The sequence below is a fragment of the Argentina silus genome (genome assembly GCF_951799395.1).
Source record: "Argentina silus genome assembly, chromosome: 9".
In the NCBI taxonomy this organism is placed as follows: domain Eukaryota; kingdom Metazoa; phylum Chordata; class Actinopteri; order Argentiniformes; family Argentinidae; genus Argentina; species Argentina silus.
In genome coordinates, this window is record NC_139663.1 from 3784994 (window position 1) to 3805641 (window position 20648).

The 20648-nt window shown below is 37.1% G+C and overlaps 1 protein-coding gene across 1 annotated transcript; it reads left to right on the plus strand.

Moving 5' to 3' along the window:
• Window positions 1-808: 808 nt before the first annotated feature.
• Window positions 809-17753, plus strand: LOC310809819 (nuclear GTPase SLIP-GC-like). Its single transcript, XM_083677318.1, has 23 exons — window positions 809-928; window positions 2295-2374; window positions 4443-4558; window positions 7762-7807; window positions 8872-8970; window positions 9474-9570; window positions 10117-10336; window positions 10540-10764; window positions 10968-11171; window positions 11558-11803; window positions 12314-12407; window positions 12774-12895; window positions 12966-13139; window positions 13340-13506; window positions 14174-14291; window positions 14422-14530; window positions 14693-14826; window positions 14986-15070; window positions 15301-15382; window positions 15694-15760; window positions 15880-15934; window positions 16423-16668; window positions 16783-17753. The coding sequence occupies exons 1-23, from the start codon at window positions 912-914 to the stop codon at window positions 16800-16802; spliced, it is 2823 nt and encodes a 940-aa protein (XP_083533444.1). The 5' UTR covers window positions 809-911; the 3' UTR covers window positions 16803-17753.
• The last annotated feature ends 2895 nt before the right edge of the window (window positions 17754-20648 follow it).

Genomic DNA, 20648 nt, shown 5'->3' on the forward strand with positions numbered 1-20648 from the left:
TTCTCCTGTAGACTTAAAGGTTCAGTATGTAGACATGAGCTTTAAAATAGTGCTAAATAGCCACGATTAAATCAGTAGATCAGAAGACATGATAAAGTATGATAGAAGAACATTCAGTGGAGAGCACTGTTTTGGTTGTTGAGGTCAAGTGTTGGCCTTTACGTGCCATTTTTTCATTCTGTTTGTTTACATGGATATGCATTTGCTGCTGTTAGAAAATGTAGCATATTCATGTTTTTATATTTTCACTGTGGCCACAGAATGCCAAACATGCTAAACTACATGCTTCATCTTTAAGATGGGCCCCGTTTTTGGCAAAACTACAATTAATACACATGACATGGGTGTCAATAGATGTGCTGTGTCTTGAGGAAAATTGCTCGATTCACTAAAGTCAAGACAGTAACAGGGTAATGTGGACAGTTTGCAATAGGGGGCATGAAAGTGATTTCGTAGACAATATCGGACTTTTTTTTATCAATCCTTGATATAAACTTACGTGTCACAAGAAAATATTTTCTTGTGACACGTTTTTAACAAAAACTCTGGAATTGCTTTGAAGTGCTTGTTATCCATCAATTTCTCTAAGTCTAGCTTAGGAAGAGGAGACAAAAAAAATTTCCCAAGTTTATGCAACGAAATTTCCCAAGTTTATGCAATGTTTAATGCAAAACAAAATGCACATTTGGGCGCTCTTATTTTGAAGATATATGTTTTTACATAAATTTACATTGAGCGAAAGTAGATGGGCGGAGTTCCACTATTGGAGCTCAGAGAACACAGATCAACTCTGGACTCATTTTAACATAGCTCATAGCGAGAGTAGTTTATACAGAACGGCAGGACAAAGCAAAATAAAAAGTACACACCAGAAATTAAAAGATTGAGGTTGATGGGCATTATCATTCTATATGCAGTCGATTACATCGTAAGTAAATTTGTTTCTTGTTTTTGCATATTCTGTATGTTCAATGTTTATATTGTTTGTGGGGTGATATTTTATCTCATGAAATGGTACAAGGCACAGTGTACAAGGATAAAACAAATAAAACACTCTGTATAACACCCCGGCTCGCTAGGGGAAAGGGAAGCAACATAAAACCAGATGGATTTGGTAAATTATAGTTATTTTATTAACAAGGAACTTGTTACATTTGTTTTATTGTTTTGTAGTGCAAAACTACAACTACAAGAAACAACATAGCTTTTTTAAACTACTACACTTTACTCTAGGGGGGAGGGAATGCTAGATGGCCAAAGCTAGATGGCACGCATATGAGCTGTGTTCTGTGAACTACGATAGTGAAACTCCGTACACTTAGCTCGGGTGTATGTAAATAAGGATTTCTTCAAAATCGAAACTCACTTGATATGTTGTAAATAAGGATTTCTTCAAAATCGAAACTCACTTGATATGTTGTTACAACCCGGCTCGCTAGGGGAAAGGTAAGCAACATAAAACCAGATGGATTTGGTAAATTATAGTTATTTTATTAACAAGGAACTTGTTACATTTGTTTTATTGTTTTGTAGTGCAAAACTACAACTACAAGAAACAACATAGCTTTTTTAAACTACTACACTTTACTCTAGGGGGGAGGGAATGCTAGATGGCCAAAGCTAGATGGCACGCATATGAGCGGTGTTCTGTGAACTACGATAGTGAAACTCCGTACACTTAGCGCGGGTGTATGTAAATAAGGATTTCTTCAAAATCGAAACTCACTTGATATGTTGTAAATAAGGATTTCTTCAAAATCGAAACTCACTTGATATGTTGTTACAACCCGGCTCGCTAGGGGAAAGGGAAGCAACATAAAACCAGATGGATTTGGTAAATTATAGTTATTTTATTAACAAGGAACTTAGATCGTTTTATAAAACAAATAAAACATTTGTTTTTATTGTTTTGTAGTGCAAAACTACAACTACAAGAAACAACATAGCTTTTTTAAACTACTACTCTTTACTCTAGCCAGAGTCAACTCTACAGGATTTTGTATATCTAACATTTGTATCACTGTAGAGTCGAAGGGACGTTGTCCGTGGCTGTGAAAACAGTGCATGTTTATGCATAGGAAAATGTAATAAACCTACATTTCATGGGGAAGGAAGTTGGCCACCTGGGAGGACCTTTGCATTTTCAGTTTTTGCATTTTTGAATAATGTGTAGTTATCTGTTGAATGTCATGTATTTTTGTTTTTATGTCATACAAGTATGTAACATCAAACATCCATAAATCCTCGTGCATGACCTCTCCATTCTTAAATACATATTTTTTCTCCCTTTATAGTGAAGTTCTCATGGAGACAGATTTTGTCAGAGACAAGTTAACTGAGTGGAACCTCAGTGACTTGATAAAGAAATTTAAAGGTGAACATGTTTATGCTCTTTCATTGCATGCGGAAAAAGTTCTTACCCATAGGGGTAACATTTTACATTAAGGTGTTATAAAGGGTTTTACAATTATTTATAACTAGTTCAGAAATGATTATTTATAACTAGTTGATTATTTGTTTATAAATCCTTTAAAAACCATTAACAAACATTCCTAACTCATTTGTTTATTGTTCGATAGCTGCTTGTTCTCAACATCGACAAGAAGCTTTCGAAACTGAAACCATTGAAAATAAGACTGCATTACGACTCATACAGGTTAATTTGAGAAGCATTTATAACTGTATTTACGAAACATTAATAACTGTGTGCTAGGGCTGTGACGATCATAGAATTTTGGGTATCGTCGATTGTAATGCAAATAACCGTTATAACCTTCATAACCGTTCAGTTCCAACTTCTGAAATTTGCCAAAACGCTGATTTTTTTGAAAATGCTGACTTTTGAAAGCTAATGCTACTCCTGAGTGCACACATCAAACTAAAAGTTAACGAGAGTTAACGAAAGTAAACTTGATAGTTATGACAGTCTTTTTTTCTTCACAACCGTCCTTATGTAACTGACAGTAACCGTGTAACCATCACAGCCCTACTGTGCACCCAAGTGTAAACTTAGTATTTTGTATTCTAATCTAAGCACCAAGCGGCTATCGAAACAATTTAAACTATTGAGTTATAACTGTTTTTTAATGGTTTACAAAGCATACAAATAATGAATTGTTTATAAAAAATACATCATTTATAAACCCTTGGTGAAAAAAATGAATGTACATTGTTACCCATAGGCTATATCTCTCTTTATCCAATAATTATAATTAAACAGTATACAGTATTATTTACAGTGCCTTCGGAAAGTTTTCAGACACCTTCACTTTTTCCACATTTTGTTCTGTTATAGACTCAATTTAAAATGGATTAAATTAAAAGAATTTACCATCAATCCACACACAAAACCCCAGAATGACAAAGTGAAAACAGGTTTTTAGAAATTTCAGTAAATGTATTAAAATTGAAATACAGAAATACCTCATGTACATAAGTATTCAGACCCTTTGCAAAAATGTCATCAACTAATCACTCAGTAAGTTGAATTGAATCCATCTTAATGCAAGGATAATAGTTCATGTAATTTTGGAATTAATATCTTTGTTTTTATAGGGTCTCTGATTTGCTTAGGAATCAATTTTCCACTGTGTAGATGAGGATGTCACTACCAACTCAGCAAATGTCATAATTTTCTCTTGATCCTGACAAACTCCCCAGTCCCTGCCAGTGACAAACATACCCAGAACTTGATGCAGCTACCTCTATTCTTCACACGAGAGATGGTGCAAAAACTGCATTGCATGTGCTGGATTTGCACCAAACCTAATGCTTTGTAGTAAAACCAAATAAACACATTTCCAGCCACTTTCTTTGCTGTATCACTTGAATTCATTGTTGCAAACACAATTATAGATATGGCATAGATTATCTTCCATTATTTTTGGCCACTTAGGTTATAGGCCAATTTTGTAGAGTGACTGAGATGATGTTGTCCACTGCTTTTTTCTCTCCACCATTCAACTTTGTAGATTTGTGTAAGTCTCCCCAGGCCTCATGGTCGCATTCCTGAGCAGTTTTGTTCCTCTTCATTTGCTCAGTTTGTAATCACAACCTGATCCACACAGTGTGTAATTGATTCCTATGCAAATCAGAGATAAAAACAAAGATATTAATTCCAAAATTACTCTTATTACATAAGAGTCCTTGCATTAAGATGAACTCAATTCAACTTGTTGAGTGATTTGTTGATGACATTTTTGTATTTTAGCTAATTTTAGTGTCATAGCAAAGTGTCTGAATACTTATGTACATGAGGTAGTTCTGTAAAACCTGTTTTCGCTTTGTAATTCTGGGGTGTGTGGATTGATGGCAAATTCTTTAAAAATTCTTTAAATTTAATTTTTAGTCTATAACACAACAAAATGTGGAAAAAGTGAAGGGGTCTGAATACTTTCTGAAGGCACTGTATGTGGACAACCTGTTTATTTTCTAACTTTCAGATGAACGTATTGACAAAGAATGTTTCCTGAGACTTAATGAACAAGACCTCACCTCCTTGATACCACAAATGGGACTAAGGAAAAAATTCGAAATGAGACACAAAGAATGGCTACAGGTACAGCATTAATACAGTAACCTCAGTTACGTATACCCATTCTTTCAATTGCCTTAAATTGGTGAATTGTCAAACAGAAGAAAGAACGTGCACAGCCAATTGTGGACGAGAGTAGAGTAGCCTTATTTTATGTTAAAGAACGTGCACAGCCAATTGTGGACCAGAGTTGAGTAACCTTATTTTATGTTAAATTCTGATTTAGTTATTGGATTATATCTGTAACATTGTATTTAAAATAATTCCACTGCAGTGGCATATTTTAGAAGCGGTTGACTGGCGCATATGATCTTGGTACCATGGTCGCCAAAGAGACTTCGATTTATGGTTTTAAAGCTCAATGGCTTCTCTAGAACGATCTTAAATCAAGCTGTCAGAAATGATATATGACTAGAAGTGAAATTATATACTCATAATGTTATAACTTTGCTGTTGATTAAGCACAGATATTTCTCTAGTCAGACCTACAGCAATTTCTACACAACCGATTAAGATGCGGCTTTTCGATCCCATCAAATTATGTCCCAGAGCATTGCATTGCGACTGAGTTAAGTTTGTCAGTAATTATTCAATTTATAAAATATTGCATTCACGTGCTGTCTCCCGGGAATAGGCTCAATACAGAACCCCCGACCAACCTCAGATCTTACCCTGTCAGATGCTGACTGGTCCTATGTAGGTTGGTGTCGATTAGATTCACTCCGCTGTTAACGGTCTACATCCCATAGTTCCTCCTATATCTTCCTCTACCCACCTCAGCTGAACTGAAAAATCTCCCCAAACCTAAAAACTGTACACCGAAGTGGGTAGTCTCTATGGTTAACGACCGCTCTAATCTTATATGAGTGCCAGTTGGTGTGGTTGCGGATAAAGGGTTTATCGGTAAGGATAATTTACCCAAAGGAGGTAATAAGAGGCCAGATATAACCCTTCAGATCCTAAGATGTATTATGCACAGCAATCTATAATATTTTATGTTACCAGGAGGAGGTAAAAGGCTTATGAGGGATGGAATGACTAAAAATATAAAAATAATAAATAATAAAAATAAATAAATATATATATATATATATATATATATATATATAATTAAGAATTAAAATTGTGAACTGTTCCTTTAAATGCAGGTTAAATTCTTTAATGATGGCTTAAAACATTACAGCATTACAGGCAGAGTGATTATATGGTAAAATGCTAGTATTCAAAAATGATAAAAATTAGAAAAGAATAAAACCTATCAGTCTGTCCCTACTCTGCCTGTGAAATTTAGAGAAGTCCCAGTTTCACTTGTACAGGGCGAAGCGGACCGCGGACCTTTGTTTGTATAACAACAGCTCTGGCGGATAGAGGAACCGGCTTCGCCCTGTACAAGTGAAACTGGGACTTCTCTAAATTTCACAGGCAGAGTAGGGACAGACTGATAGGTTTTATTCTTTTCTAATTTTTATCATTTTTGAATACTAGCATTTTACCATATAATCACTCTGCCTGTAATGCAAGGTCCTCCGTTGTACTAGTGTGGCGGGGCCGACAGTCAGAATTCAATCAGAGTGTGAGCTCCAGACAAGGAGATCCTCCTGCTCGGTTGCTAGAGTATGAAAATCTCCAGTTTCCACTCAGGGGTAATCTTCAACACACTCACTCCTGCTCCGGTCCTTCAGGTGTTACGCTCCGCAGCGGGGAAAGTCCGTCGTACTGCTCCAGGGAGCTCTTTTTATAGTTTGCAATGGGGCTTTCCTTTACCCCCACCCTTTCTTATCTAATTCATTACGTCAGGCATTGAATTCGATCTAGTTCTCAGTCAAGCATAGAATTCTATCTAATTCATTACGTCACCCTGAATTCGCATTCATGCTTAGTCATGGGCCTCAGGGCACCTGTTGTTATGTCTAGTAGACATACTTATCACTCTCCTGCTCAAACTGGACTCAAGGCCACTTCTTATTGTGGACTTCTGCAATTCTATTCTATTTTCGTAACATAATAATCTAGGCCTTTCTCAAAGTTAACATCTAGTACATATGGTATACAATTATCATTAGCCCACATGAATTATACAGTAAAACATTAGTATGATGGCCTACTTCAGAAATCATTTCTGAGTAAGAATTATACAGTCAAACATTAATGCATTTGGTTGCCTACTCCAGTATCAGTTAAACCGTTATCACTACGAGGTCCAACCAGATATGTTGACCCGGAGTCATACACTACCTTTATAATTTCTTTTGTTAAGTTTTGCCTTTTGCACATACTTGAACTCATTTATCATTAACCAATTGTATATTTGACTCAACTTATCATAAATCAGTTACACACATTTGAATCGACTTATCAGTTACGCACATTTGAATCAACTTGTCAGTTACACACTTTTGAATCAACTTATCATTAATCAGTTACACACATTTGATTCAACTTATCAGTTACACACATTTGCATCAGCTTGTCAGTTACACACTTTTGAATCAACTTATCATTAATCAGTTACACACATTTTGAATCAACTTGTCATCAATCAGTTACACATCAAACTGGGTCATTTCATAGATCAAATCAAGGAAGGACACTTCTCCTCCATAGGCCATTCCTGCTGTGCTTAACTGGGTAACGTTGAGAATGGTGTTTAGGCCGGGAAAAGGCCATACTAATCTCGCCCTCGGCGACAGTGCCCATAGATGATGTATGGTGAAGACCAAAATGCTAAGTTTCATTGCCTGTGGCCACAGCTGGGAAATTACTCAAAGTAACCTTTTGGCATCTCGTTTTACAGAGCATTATATGGATAGTTTACCCAAATTACAAAACTATGTATTTGATTCCTGACAAGGCCATCCTAACCACTGCCACCAATCGCTAACTTGAGGACAAACAAAGTCAATGTACGCCAAATAAGCATGCTTAATGCCAAAATCCCTTTCAAAGTTACTTAGAGGTGATTAAAAATGTACGACATTTAGGGTTGACTTTAATAGTTTTTTAAGGTTAGGGTGGCAGTAGCTAAGTAAACAAACCGAAAACTTGTAGTGTATTGCAGTTTCCCCTTATCGAGGACACAAGGACTATCCTTTTTTATTTACTTTTTAGTACCTTTTCTAAATATGTTGTACTGTAGCATATTTGTTTTTTATGTACTGTACAATATGTTTGTTTTTGATGGATGATTCCTTTAAACTGTTCATAATGTACTGTATGTGTTTCTTCAGACTAAGCCCTCTACCAGTGAAATCCCTCCTCAAGTGAATATCCAAGGTACAGTATATACTGTATCACATATAAAACTTGACAGTGATATGTTATTTCAAGTAATTGCTTAAGAATTGATCATTTAATCATTTAAAAAGATTTTATCTATGTAATTTATGACATAGATGTGGAACAGTGTGTCAGAATAATCAGAAATGGATGTCCCTAAACCATACTGTTTTCAGTCAAAATTTGCCTCTAATAAATGAGCGACCTTTGCCCCTCGATCTCAATTCTGTAATTCCCAATTAATTTACCCAGTCTGGATATCTAAGATTAATGAAGAACATGGTCTTGTAACTTTGTAGGGCCTTATAGGATGGCAAGGAAATGTGGCTATGTATTTGTAGCAAGGTCCGTTAGTACACAGAGGCAGACGCAGTATAGGGATCAGGGATTGCTCCCGTTTATTCATAAAGTCTTTTGTAACAACTCTTTGTTGGCTTTCCAGCCTCGTCAAAAGTTACTCTCTCTCTCTCTCTCGTCTCGCCGTTCCCAGCTCAGCTACTGAAATGGCAGAAGCACACACATGTTAAGCACTCGCCAACGAGACTTTATTTGCAACAGGTGTGCAACGAAGCCTCGCCGACACAACCCCGGCCACGGTCCTGTAGCTCCCTCTACAGGCAGAACGCTGCATGTCCCCCCACAGTATAGTTAATAGCAAAGCATAATTTAAAATGTATAATCTGACTCCAAGTAATTTAATTAACACTAAGTGCAAAAAACACTAAAACTTCACAGAGAGATGTCAGTGATTTGGCCCATCGGGGAAGGATCATTTGAAGAAAACGGGCAGAATTGATGTTTCCTCCTTCAACTTTACAATTTTACATTTCAAACACCAATGGTGAAATGAACAAGGGAATCTTCTCTGGATGACGAAAGCACCTCACCAGTCTATTCATGAGTTACCTAAACATTTCCTTGTGTCATGAAAACCCTATTCACAGAGTGATGCCAATCCCACTAGTTGGACTACTTAGTACAAAAGCTGATGATCAGTTTTTACTATGACTGGTCGTGTTTTGTGTACTGTATCAATTTTTTTAACTTTTTTTTTTCTTCAGGCAAAAGAACATTGGATGAGGCCAATGCTAACACACAAACAAAGGGTACGAATAAACGACCCCGTGGCTCTACATCCCGAAAGGACGCTGAAAAATCTGGTAGGTTGAGACTGAGAGTAGGTTTTGTTTAGAAAACAATCTTTTTTCAAAGAAGATCATTTACTGCATGTTTTCCTAACCAAGGACTTATACTGAGGAGCTTGTGCTAGTCCTACTTTTCGTTCATCCCCATTGAAAATCCCATAGACTTTGAAGGACACCTTTTCAAGTTTGATGTTGAATTACACTTTAACCTACGTGACCATCATTACCCCAGTAATGTCAAATGATATAACATAAGACAATTTTACAAAAATAGAATATAGATCGTTTAAGAGGCACTTGTGCAGCACTGCTGTAATGTCCAGTACAATGTATAGGGATGCATAGCTACATGGACAACAAATAACAACAAACAACAACAAATGGATTTGGTATAAAGCTTGTGAAGTAAGAGTGTAACTATGATTTCTCTAGTTCATTATACTTTTTCCACCTGCATGTTTACATTTGTATAGGGCAAGATCTTAGCTGCATGGCTGCATGTGTGTTTTCTCTGACAGATGTTGAAATTAAGAAACAGGTGGCGGAGATCATGAAACACATCAAAGACAAACTCGATACTCTACAAAACTCTACAAAAATCACTGATTTCCTAAAGTAAGTAATTTGGAGATCCATCACTTCAGTTATTTTCAATAAAAAGGATAACCGGTAACACTTACAGTACTATTAATACCCTGTTCATTATGCACGTCTACAGTAATGCTTTACATGCTACAGTATACAAAGTCAGAGTTTGTATGCTTTTACACCTTGAAATTCAAGGACTTTCAGGCACTTTTTCCAATAGCACAGCAAAGCCATCCCGAAAGTACACATTCCAAAAATATAAGTCTTTGCTGCAACCCACTTTGAAAATGTTTTCTATTGAAACATTTGTGGTTGGAAATCCTAAACTCTATATCACTCAGCACATAATTTTCTAGACAATGTGCTACTCTGCATCATCGGGCATTATACTGCCTACTTATAATGCTTTGTCAATGTAGTTTTAGATGGTTACGGGTTATTACCATCTACATTGTGCACTATAATGCATTATGTCTAGCATATAAAGCATACAGAATGTGCACATACAGTAATGTGCTAAGAGTTTTCATAGCAACTGTTATCGAATAACCTATTTTCTCTCACTTCTAATAGAGATAAGATAAAAGTGTTGGAGACAGACAGAAAAGAGGTAGTTGGTGTATTTGGAAGGACAGGTGCCGGTAAAAGCTCCTTGATAAATGCCATCTTGGGTGAAGCGGACTTGCTTCCCAGTGGTGGAGACGGCAATGCATGCACCTCAGTCCTGTTGAAGGTGGAGGCTAATACAACCAACTCCAGATACATTGCAGAGATTGAGTTCATTTCAGACAAGGTAATGCCGACTGTGTTTCATCTTCCTTGTACATCGCAATGGACGCCTAGAATGTAATGTGGTGTTAAGGAATACAGCTGTACAATTAATAGAAGGTTAATAACTGGGAGTGCTTCACAAGTTGCGAAGCTGGTACAGAATATGTGGATTACGGTATATGAGTAATGTGAAAATGTTTTGATGGATTTATATTTCTCTGTTAGGAATGGAAAGAGGAGCTATGGTCCATCATAACAGAGTCTAAGCAGAAAAATGCTAATGACAAGGAGGATGACGATAATGATGAGGATGATTATGATGACGATAAAATCTCTGCATTGTATGGAGATGGAGTTAATTTAGACTTAAAAGAACTGATGGATAAAAAGCACTTCAGAGCAATTCCAGAGTTTCGTTCATCAGCAAAGAAAATTATTTCATGTGAAACTGTAAGTTATGTCAAGGGTGTGTTCTTTAGAGATGCATGCTTTGGTGTTTGGGTTTTCCTTTCAAACATTGATTCTGAAATAACGTAATCATTGGCATAAATGTCTTCGAATAGGCTCTCTGATATTTAAAGGGGTTCATCTTGAAAAAGAATAAGATGCAATCAATGCATTTATATTCATGTTTCACTATGTTTTTATTGCAGGCCTCAGAGCTCTCTGCAAAGCTTGTTTGCTACACACGTAGTGACGAAGAGGGTGGCAACAAATCTGGAGGATACTATTGGCCACTTGTGAAGTGCGTAACCCTCAAGGTACCGAACTCCAAAGACCTTCTGGAGAATGTTGTACTTGTGGATCTTCCAGGCACTGGAGATTGCAACAAGAGCAGAGATCAAATGTGGAAATCTGTAAGTATGCACAATTCTTGTGATGACCTTATGTTGTCTGTTTACAGCACTTTTTATTTATGAACTATTCTAATTGATTTTGTCAATACAAGTTGGACAATAAACATTATTCAGCTGTTGTGCCATATACAGTGGTGTTTTTTTGGGGTGGCAGGAAATCAACTTGTTAGCTTGCATTGGCTTGTGCTGAGCATTTTGCTGCAAACATTTCATGAACTATTTCATTAGCACCACTCATGATATAGTTTGCACGAGTCAACACAGAGTGGTCGATATTAGGCTAGGAAAACACCAGGTTCAGACCTATAGGGACAAACATGAGGCTTTACATCAAGTAAGAATCCTGCGAATAAAATACATATACAAAGTTATAACTTCCTCTTTAGTTGGTTGGAAATTGCTCTGCCGTGTGGATTGTGAATGACATTGGACGAGCAGCTTCAGAGAATGATCCTTGGGAGATCTTAGAGAACACCGTCAGTCGCATGGGACCTGGTGGAGAATGTCGAAGCATTAGTTTCATCTGCACCAAGACGGACAACAGCATGAAGGACGAAAACAGTGTAGTGAGCAGAAATAACAGAGTCAAGAAAAAAGTGAGAGAAAAATTCAACAAACAAAAAGAAATAAAGGTAAGCTAATGTATGTCTGATACAAAGTTTGAGCCTGTAAAATCATGTGCAAACAGTCCTCCTATGGATTATGACTTGAACTGAAATGAATGAATGAAATGATGTACATGTATATAAAAAGGTTATGCCACATTTAGTAAAGTGCCAGATGCCAGCACCTGTTATAACACCCTTAATATAGTATGAATGTGCTTATGAATGATTTATGAGGCGTCTGTATGCTTCATTACTTTTATTAGTTGTAATTTGTTTAAAGAAGCTCCTTATTTTGGGGGTTTGTAAGGTATTTATGATAATGATAAGGAGGCTGTTATATATTAGTTTATTGATAGTCGTAGAATTGAACCCTTCGGTACTGGGGGTACCAGTCAGAGGTGTGCTCTAATGTAAAGTGTTACCAAAGTTTTGTGAAGCATCTATGTAAGCAGGATAAATTAGCTTTTCAAGTTATAATTTGTTTCAAGTGGGACCAACATGATTAATGCTTATTTTCTTATATTCACCTTTCAGAAACATTTCATTGATGAAAAGGACTTTTTCCAAGTGTTTACTGTCAGTTCTAATGAATTTCGAGAGAAAAGATTCTTGCAACCAGAACAGACAGGTACTGTTTACAAACGTCTTCCATGATTCTGCTACACAGCCTGGTTAAAGCTAACAGCATTTTGCAGCTATGTATTTTTTACCTACAATACATAGACAGGGCCCAGCCACTGAAAAACTGCCATTTCGCCCTGCCAAAGTTTTCTCATTGGATTATGAATATCTGGCCCCTACTCTTGCAATTAAGCTTTTGGGCTGGATTTTGCCTCAAATCCAATATGGTGGCTTAAATGCAACATGACTGCCATAATGACATGACTGACATTAATTTGTATTCCAACATGTTCTGCAGCTTTTATAAAACCTTTAATAATACATAAGTAAAGTTTCAACAACATAGTTCAGACTCTAAACTCACATATTGCAGAAATACCCAAACTTCAGGAATTTCTCAAGAATCTCAATGATCGTCAAACAAAGGCAGCAGACTATGTCTCTAGAGCCTACGGGATCCTCTCTCTGATCCAAGGAGCCAACAGCAGTGACAAGGTACGGACATTTCAGCACAATATTGAAAGTCAAAGTTTCTTCATGTGACTGCATTGCATTTGAATTTCAGACGGAAGGCAAAGCAGAAGTGTGCCAGGTTCTAGAACGGAAGTTGAACGATGAGTGGAACGTCATCAGTGAATCTTTGGATGAGCTTTATGAGGCTTTTAAAACATGCCTCTCAAAGGGAGTTGAACAATCAGTAGAATCATGTGAGAAATCCTTGAATAAAGTGATAGCACCAGTAAGTAATCCAATAATAAGTAATTCACTGTCAATATCTTTATATAAGTATTGCCAATAAGAATTTCTTAACTGACCCATCTGGTTCAATAAAGCTATAAAGAAAGTATGCAAAAAATTGTGCTCTCCAAAATGTAGCATTATATCTGACGCTGTACTTTAAAAAGTGTTAATATTATATATTTTTTCATATTTTTTCAGAGAGGACAAAAGGGCAGTGGATTTCATAGGACGTTGAAGTCTTTATGCATAAATGATGGAGTTCATACACCAAAAGGGAAAAAAAAAAGAAAAGAGATAAATCTTAATGAGAGTTTAGCCTCATGTGTGAGAGGTTGCATTGATGAAAAGTTTAAGGAATATTTCCCGTAAGTTCTTTATTAGAGTCCGGATTTATACTGAGCATATTTTATGGATAATGTGTGTGTGCTGATGCTGTAGATATTCGGACGACCTCGCAAGAGGGATTCCATTCTATTTTCAGGGCTGACTTATCATCAGGGCTGACTTAACTTGAAAATGTCTTTGGAAATTGACATTACTGCCAAGTAGTATTGCAAAACTGGTTTGCGACGTTTTTAAGGACACACCTCAAATGGTGTCACTCCTCCCGCGCAAGCAAGCTGATTTGAGCCAATACCAAGTCTCTCTTCCCTTATCTCATATCCACAGATGTTTGCTGCACAACCTGGCTAAAACGTAATCATATTTGCACCGTATACATTTACACTATCATTACACCAAGAGGCCCATTTATGCACAAGCTTACTGTAACTAGCCGTTCATTTTCAAAGAGTAGAAAATTACAAGTAAGCTGTGTCTGGACCATGATGCCATTTTCCCAATGGGAAAAAAATACCCTGTATGAACCAGCTGCCATTTTGTTCCCTCAATCTCTTTGTTATGAGGTCATTCTTCGGCTCTCTATTACCTACAGTTGAATCAGTGGTTTACAGGATTACTTTTTCACTGAGTGGTTGATTGATTGGTTAGGGCCCTTAATTATATGTCTGCTTTGGACGAACTGTGTTTCAGAAATCAGGGGAAGCATGGCCCAATCAAAGAATGTATTGACAACTTCGACCTTGACATAAGCTGCTTGGTTAAAAAGCAAACAGAAGTTTCCCTGCATCTAACATTCCTCAAGACAGAGGTACAGAAGTGGAAACACACACACACACACACACACACACACACACACACACACACACACATACGCACACACACACAGAGGGAATATTACCCTGTTAACATGTTCTGAATATAATTTTTCTATCTGAAAGGAAACCAAATTGAAGGCAGAACTGCATGATGACATCCGTAAGAAAAAGAAAGAAATCTACAACATTCTACCAGAATCAATAAAGAGGTCTATGCACCCATGCTATTTAAGTAAGTAATGGAATTAATATTATGGAATTAGCAATCATTCACCTTAATCTCATTTGGAATAAAAATATGGTTTTTACAATATTTAAATTCCAAGATAATAATGTTAGTAGAAAAGATAAAGTCATTATGATTGTGGAGAATAATATGCTGTTTGTGTTACAGGGGCAGCAGAACATAAAGGAAAAGATTCTCTGAACAGGATGAGAAACGAACTAGTGGTGCACATGAATAAATCAAAGAGTACCATGTTCCAACAGGCCAAGACTGAGATGCTGGATCTCATAGAAAAACTGAAGGTTTAGCAACTTCAAAGCTGAAACAATTAATAGCAATGTTGCATTTTTCTATGTATGTGTGGTTCATCACCCACCATTGTGAATGCCTACCCATACCTACTAAATTTTGGTCAAAGCAATACACATGATGTGTGAGTGATCTTGTCTTTCCTACATTAGAAACACATTTTGAAGGAACTGAAGTGTAAACTACAAGAATCCATACAGCTGTCACTCAAGACCCTTAACAGCTCATCTCTCCCAGGTAAAGGGAAAATACGAGACGGCCCATTTTGTCCTATATTTGAAACCCAATATGTTACAGCTGCATTTCACCTTTTTTCCTGGTTAAAGTATAGTAGAATTAGAATAGAACTAAAAGAGAACCTAATTTTGTTAGTTTTGTCCTCTGCCTTTCCCAACGCTTTCAAGAAACACAGGGTAGGTAGCAGTGCAATGCCCCTTGAGTACACAGTGTCTACTATTTTGTTGCAGATGTCACTGAGGAGTATTACAAAGTGAGGACATGCCATGAGGAACTGATGGGCAGCAACATTACAGCAACACCAAATGCATGGTAAAAAAAGAAAACAGTCTTGCTTCTTCATTGAATAACTTCACATACTGTATGACATTGGGGAACATTGGTGATTTATTATGTACTATATGAAAGCAAAGGTTAAAAAAACCCCATCTTATTAGAATGCATCATTATCTCTTGAAAATATATTCTATGTAGAGTAATTTGTATACAACTCTGTTTTGGTATTGTATGACCAACCAACATATAACCCACAAAACATATTTTGGATTCTGTCTTTCCTATTGTTTATGTTAATTGAAATTCATACTAAGATTTGTATATGGGCTTATTCTGTCCTATCCTAGTTTTGATTCCCCGTCACAAAGTGCAGCACTGGATTTTCAGTCTAAGAAGAGAAAGAAACATGCACAGGTACAGTACTGTCTTGTGAAGAATTGCTCCGGGCCTTACATTGACCATACCTTACTCAAAGGAATGCAGGCTGAGATCATGTTCCATGATGTGTACTATTGTTCCTTTTCCCTTTATAGGTGCAAAAAAGTGTAACTGTATTATCTCCAGACATTGTCAAATCAACACCCGAGGGTAGGTATGAAAGCAGAGAATCTTTATACATATTCCCACTCCCGCAAAACATTCTATTCTGTAAGAGCAGTGAGTGCTAAAGAGAGTAAGAGAAGATACATGGGCTCCAATGGGATTTACAAAAAAATGGCTTTTGACATTTATTTATTTTTAAATCTGACTTATTTCCAAGGACAGTATATATTGTATACTGTATATGGTTATTATGAGGCAAATACAACATTTTTACAGTATTCAGTTTGGTCAACAATTGGTCAAATGATTGCTACCTGCCTCAATTAGCATAGAGGCGAAAGTCTGTTAGTAAGGCACACCGTTTTTAAATACATTTTAGAGAACGATTTTTAGCTTTTTAAGTGCATTACTTCAATCTTAACTGTCCTTTCTTTTCTTCAAAAGAATGTTTTGGGTTTTATATTATGTGGATTTAATACATGCTCCATCTATTAACATGTCCTTGTATGGCTCTTCTCTGCCCTGAATCTCAGCTGGGTTTGTGGACAAGCACTGTAATGCCCTCATTCAGAGGGTCACGATGGTGCAGTGTATAGCAGATGACCTGTTTCTGGAGAAGATTATCCCAGATGAGTTGCACCTCAAGATACTCCGTGATCAGACCTCCCAGGAACGCATGAGAGAACTGATGCATTATGTCTGCAGAGGAGGACCATTAGTGAAATCAGCCTTCACTAAAGCTCTCCAAAAATATGAACGTCACCTTGTCAATGACCTGGGTAAGAACAACCAATACTTTACTCTCTCTCTGAAACACATACATTTACAATACTGTACATTTCTATGCTAAGATTGTAGAGTTAACATTTCTTTTCACATTCCACTACCTATAGAAACAACAGCCTCCTCTTGAAGACCAGAGTTGTTTTTACAGAAGGTCCCTCTTCCAGAGTTGGTAATGTACAACAAAGCAGTTAGAGTACTTCATCCTGATGCCATGCAAAGCGTTGGTCATGCACAGGACATAAAACAACAATATATAAGCAAAATGTTTAACAAAAAATGTACAAAATAGTACAATATTAACAAAATAGCAAAAGAATTTGCAGAATAGAACAAGACTGTGTGAGGCTTGAGTAATGTTTATGTTAATTGTTTTTGTATGATTTTAAATTTTCTATTGACTTTCCAATTCATAACCATTTCTGCCTATACATTTTGTGCACTTAATAATTCATTAATTTGCGTCTTTAGTCCCGACTTGACGTGTTTTCTCATTTTCATAATTCATATTCATAATCATTCTAAACTGATTTGGTGGTGCCAGCCTTGTTGATACTCTTCTCATTTTGTGTTAAAACAGCACAACATAATCGTGACCAGGTTATCACAGAGTTTACCATGAATGTCTAATGTTCACATGCATAGTTAGCAAACCGTAGACACGAGTCATCACATCAGGTATTTGACCATGTGTAAACTCCTCACCATTTCTTCTAACTTGAGGGATGAGCAAAGCATTGTCAGTCATTATTAACCATGAAATATCTTTTGGAGTCAGATAAAACATAATGTTAACTTGTGTTAGTTGGTCATGAAATATCTTTTGGAGTCAGATATAACATAATGTTCACTTGTGTTAGTTGGTCATGAAATATCTTTTGGAGTCAGATATAACGTAACGTTAACTTGTGTTAGTTGGTCATGAAATATCTTTTGGAGTCAGATATAACGTAATGTTAACTTGTGTTAGTTGGTCATGTGACCACTTGTGTTGAGTTTGTTCGATCATGTCTGTCGATCATGTCATAACTGTTAGAAGTAATCATTGGGAATAAATGTATGTCTTATGTTTGACCCGTCATCTATTCTTCATTGTTTTATTTTAATACTTTTTACACACACTTGATCAATGCAACTACACACACACAGTAGTAAAACCTCAAAAAGCAAAGTTAGGAGATAGTTGGCTACACTCTACAACTGCATTCTGTCAGCATCAGTGGCAGAGGTGTCTCCATACTTTTGAATGTGTGTTGCATATAAATATGAAAATCTGTTTTTATAGACAATTAATGTACAGTAGCCATGTACATTTAGTGTACACTTGGCCTGTAAGTCATACAAGGTAAACACCATATTGCTTTTTCTCTCACACTATAGGTTGATCTGTCTGAGGGGGCTTTTCATAAATCCCAATGCAATAGTTAACAAGTTTCACATTTGCATCCTGATGTTAATCAAAAGAGTGACGTGCTGTAGATGTTTTTCTCAGAACAGCTGTAGGCTAACATGGATACTCAGTGGAACAAAGGAATGGTTTTAATACACACAGTACAATAGATTAAAAAAAAAAAACACAATGCATCAAAAGGATGTGACATACCCGAAAAAACAAATAAAAGGGCAGTTGTGTTGTCAAAGTCCAGGGCCGTTTGTTTGTGTTTATAAAACAGACATAAAAAGATTCTGAAAAGAGACTCATTGTCTCCTATTTTCAACTTGCATTATTGAATTTAGAAAGGGTAATGCCTTTTTTTAAGCTACACAACCGACATGAGTAGTCAACGATGAGCATGGGGAACACATAATGGACTGTACACACATCCCTCTGTTTAAATTATTTTTATTGAATGTTTTACTTTTAGTATGTGTTATCTGTTGTGCCTGGGCACTTTATCTGTCTCACCGTGGGAGAGTGAGAAACGTCCTCTCGATTCCTTTGTATGTCTTGACATGTGAAGAATTGACAATAAAGCCACTTTGACTTTGACTTTGATGGTTGAAACTCAGTTGATATGTATACTAGAAGTGTTGTAGAGTACAGTGGTAGTACAAATCATGCTTAGCCTTGGAAAATATTGTGTACAGTCCATTATGTGTTCCCTATGCAATTTAGAGGTGGCACTTTTAACTCTTGGACCACTGTAAAGTGGCAATAATTGTTCGTATGACATCCCTCATGGTTGAAACTCAATTGTTATGTACTAGAAGTGTAGTCGAGTACAGTGGTAGTGAAAATCATGTTTTGGAAAATATTATTTTCATACATTTATACATGATTATACATTATGTGTCCGCTATGCAGTGCAGCAAGGGTAATTTAGATATTAGAAGAATTACGAACCCTAAAAAACACAAATAATACATTGAGATGATTAAATGTTTATTCCCAGGTATAGTTACATATAATGTGTCGTTCCTTCATGCTTTAGTATTTCTAAATGCTTAAACAAGTTTAACGTGGCCGCTTTTATTAATCATCATTTACATACATTTACATTAACCGAAAGTAGGTGGGCGGCGTTCCACTATTGGAGCTCAGAAAACACAGATGTGCCATTCAATCTTGGCAAGTATATCTTACCGTTTCGGCAAACATCTTTTAAAAATGATTGAAGTGATTTAGTTGGGGTTTTTTTATACTTTGAGGAAAATTGTTTCATATCCCTATACCAATCAGATTGTGCCACCGTTGTAAAATATGATTTTCAAAAGATTACGAAAATAACAACATTCATGCCCTGTGCACAGCTACTGCTGCCCAGAAGGAAATACGATGGTCGACTCATACATAAACATCTTAATGCGATACGTGCATAACTTCACGTATGATGGAATACAGCCTGAATAATGAGAGCAAGTTGGATTGTCAGAAAAGCAGAGTCATTAGTATCCATCTCAGAACTGTTATTCAAAACCATTTGGTGGTTTTGACATATTGGACATATTTATGTTTTGTTTGCCGAAGAGGAACACTAGAGGGCAGCATTGTTTTGAATTTTACAAGCCAGTTTATTTGTTTTGCAGTGTGTGTGTGTGTGTGTGTGTGTGTGTGTGTGTGTGTGTGTGTGTGTGTGTGCGTGTGTGTGTGCGTGTGTGTGTGTGTGTGTTCCAGAAGACTACAATCTTAGCACAGGCCTGGTTCCACAAAGCGACCCATTAACCTTGTGCAGGGAGGTGCCGAGAGAGAGGGACGGAGGAAGGGGAGGGGGACCACCCAGCAGAGTGCTATGGAATGCAAAGGGTATGGGGGAGACAAGAGTAATAATATCTGTGAGGTACGTGCGTGCGTGCGTGCCTGCGTGCGTTTGGCGTGCATGTGTGTCTGTTTTCATGTATGTCTGTGTGTTTTTGCTCAGCAACAATCTATTGCTGCTTACAGTTTCTCCCACTCTCGCAGCCCTCTGTATTGACATAAAACAGGCTGCCTAAGAAATAACACCAATATGGCCAGTTTGGATTCGCTGGTTGAAAACAGGAGATTAGTCAAGAGTGTCTGTGATTCGTCTAAACAGCAGGTACCCATGCAGGAGCATGTAGACAGGAAATGGTCAGGACTCCAGAGTCAGAAATCTGTCTCAGTATGACACAATAGTTGTTATTTACAGGAAGCATAGGCATTTGTTATGTTTCTCTTCCTACACATTTGTCCACTAGAACAAATGGGCACCTGGGCATGAAGAACATAAAGAGAAAAGCAGAATAACTTGGGAGGAAGATAGGGGTGAAAACTTATCGAGGGAACAGCCTCTCTACTTGCAAGCAATGGTCTTCCACCTCGGCTGGCCACCTGGCACCACCGCCTCTACGAGGATGCAGCAGTCGCGCTGTTCTGTCACGGCTTTTCACTGTCTTGGCGCCACGGTGGTGCAACAAGCTTCCCACTGCTGTCAGGACTGCAGAGTCACTACCTATCTTCCGCCGTAGACTGAAGACCCATCTCTTCAGGCTACATCGTGACTGTCCCTCCTAAAGC

Bases quoted from the DNA above. Each gene is read 5' to 3' on its own strand.
- LOC310809819 (XM_083677318.1), top strand. The intron at 4,559-7,761 runs GTACAGCATTAA...GTGTTTCTTCAG, and splicing joins GACACAAAGAATGGCTACAG to ACTAAGCCCTCTACCAGTGA. The intron at 14,531-14,692 runs GTAAGTAATGGA...TTTGTGTTACAG, and splicing joins TATGCACCCATGCTATTTAA to GGGCAGCAGAACATAAAGGA.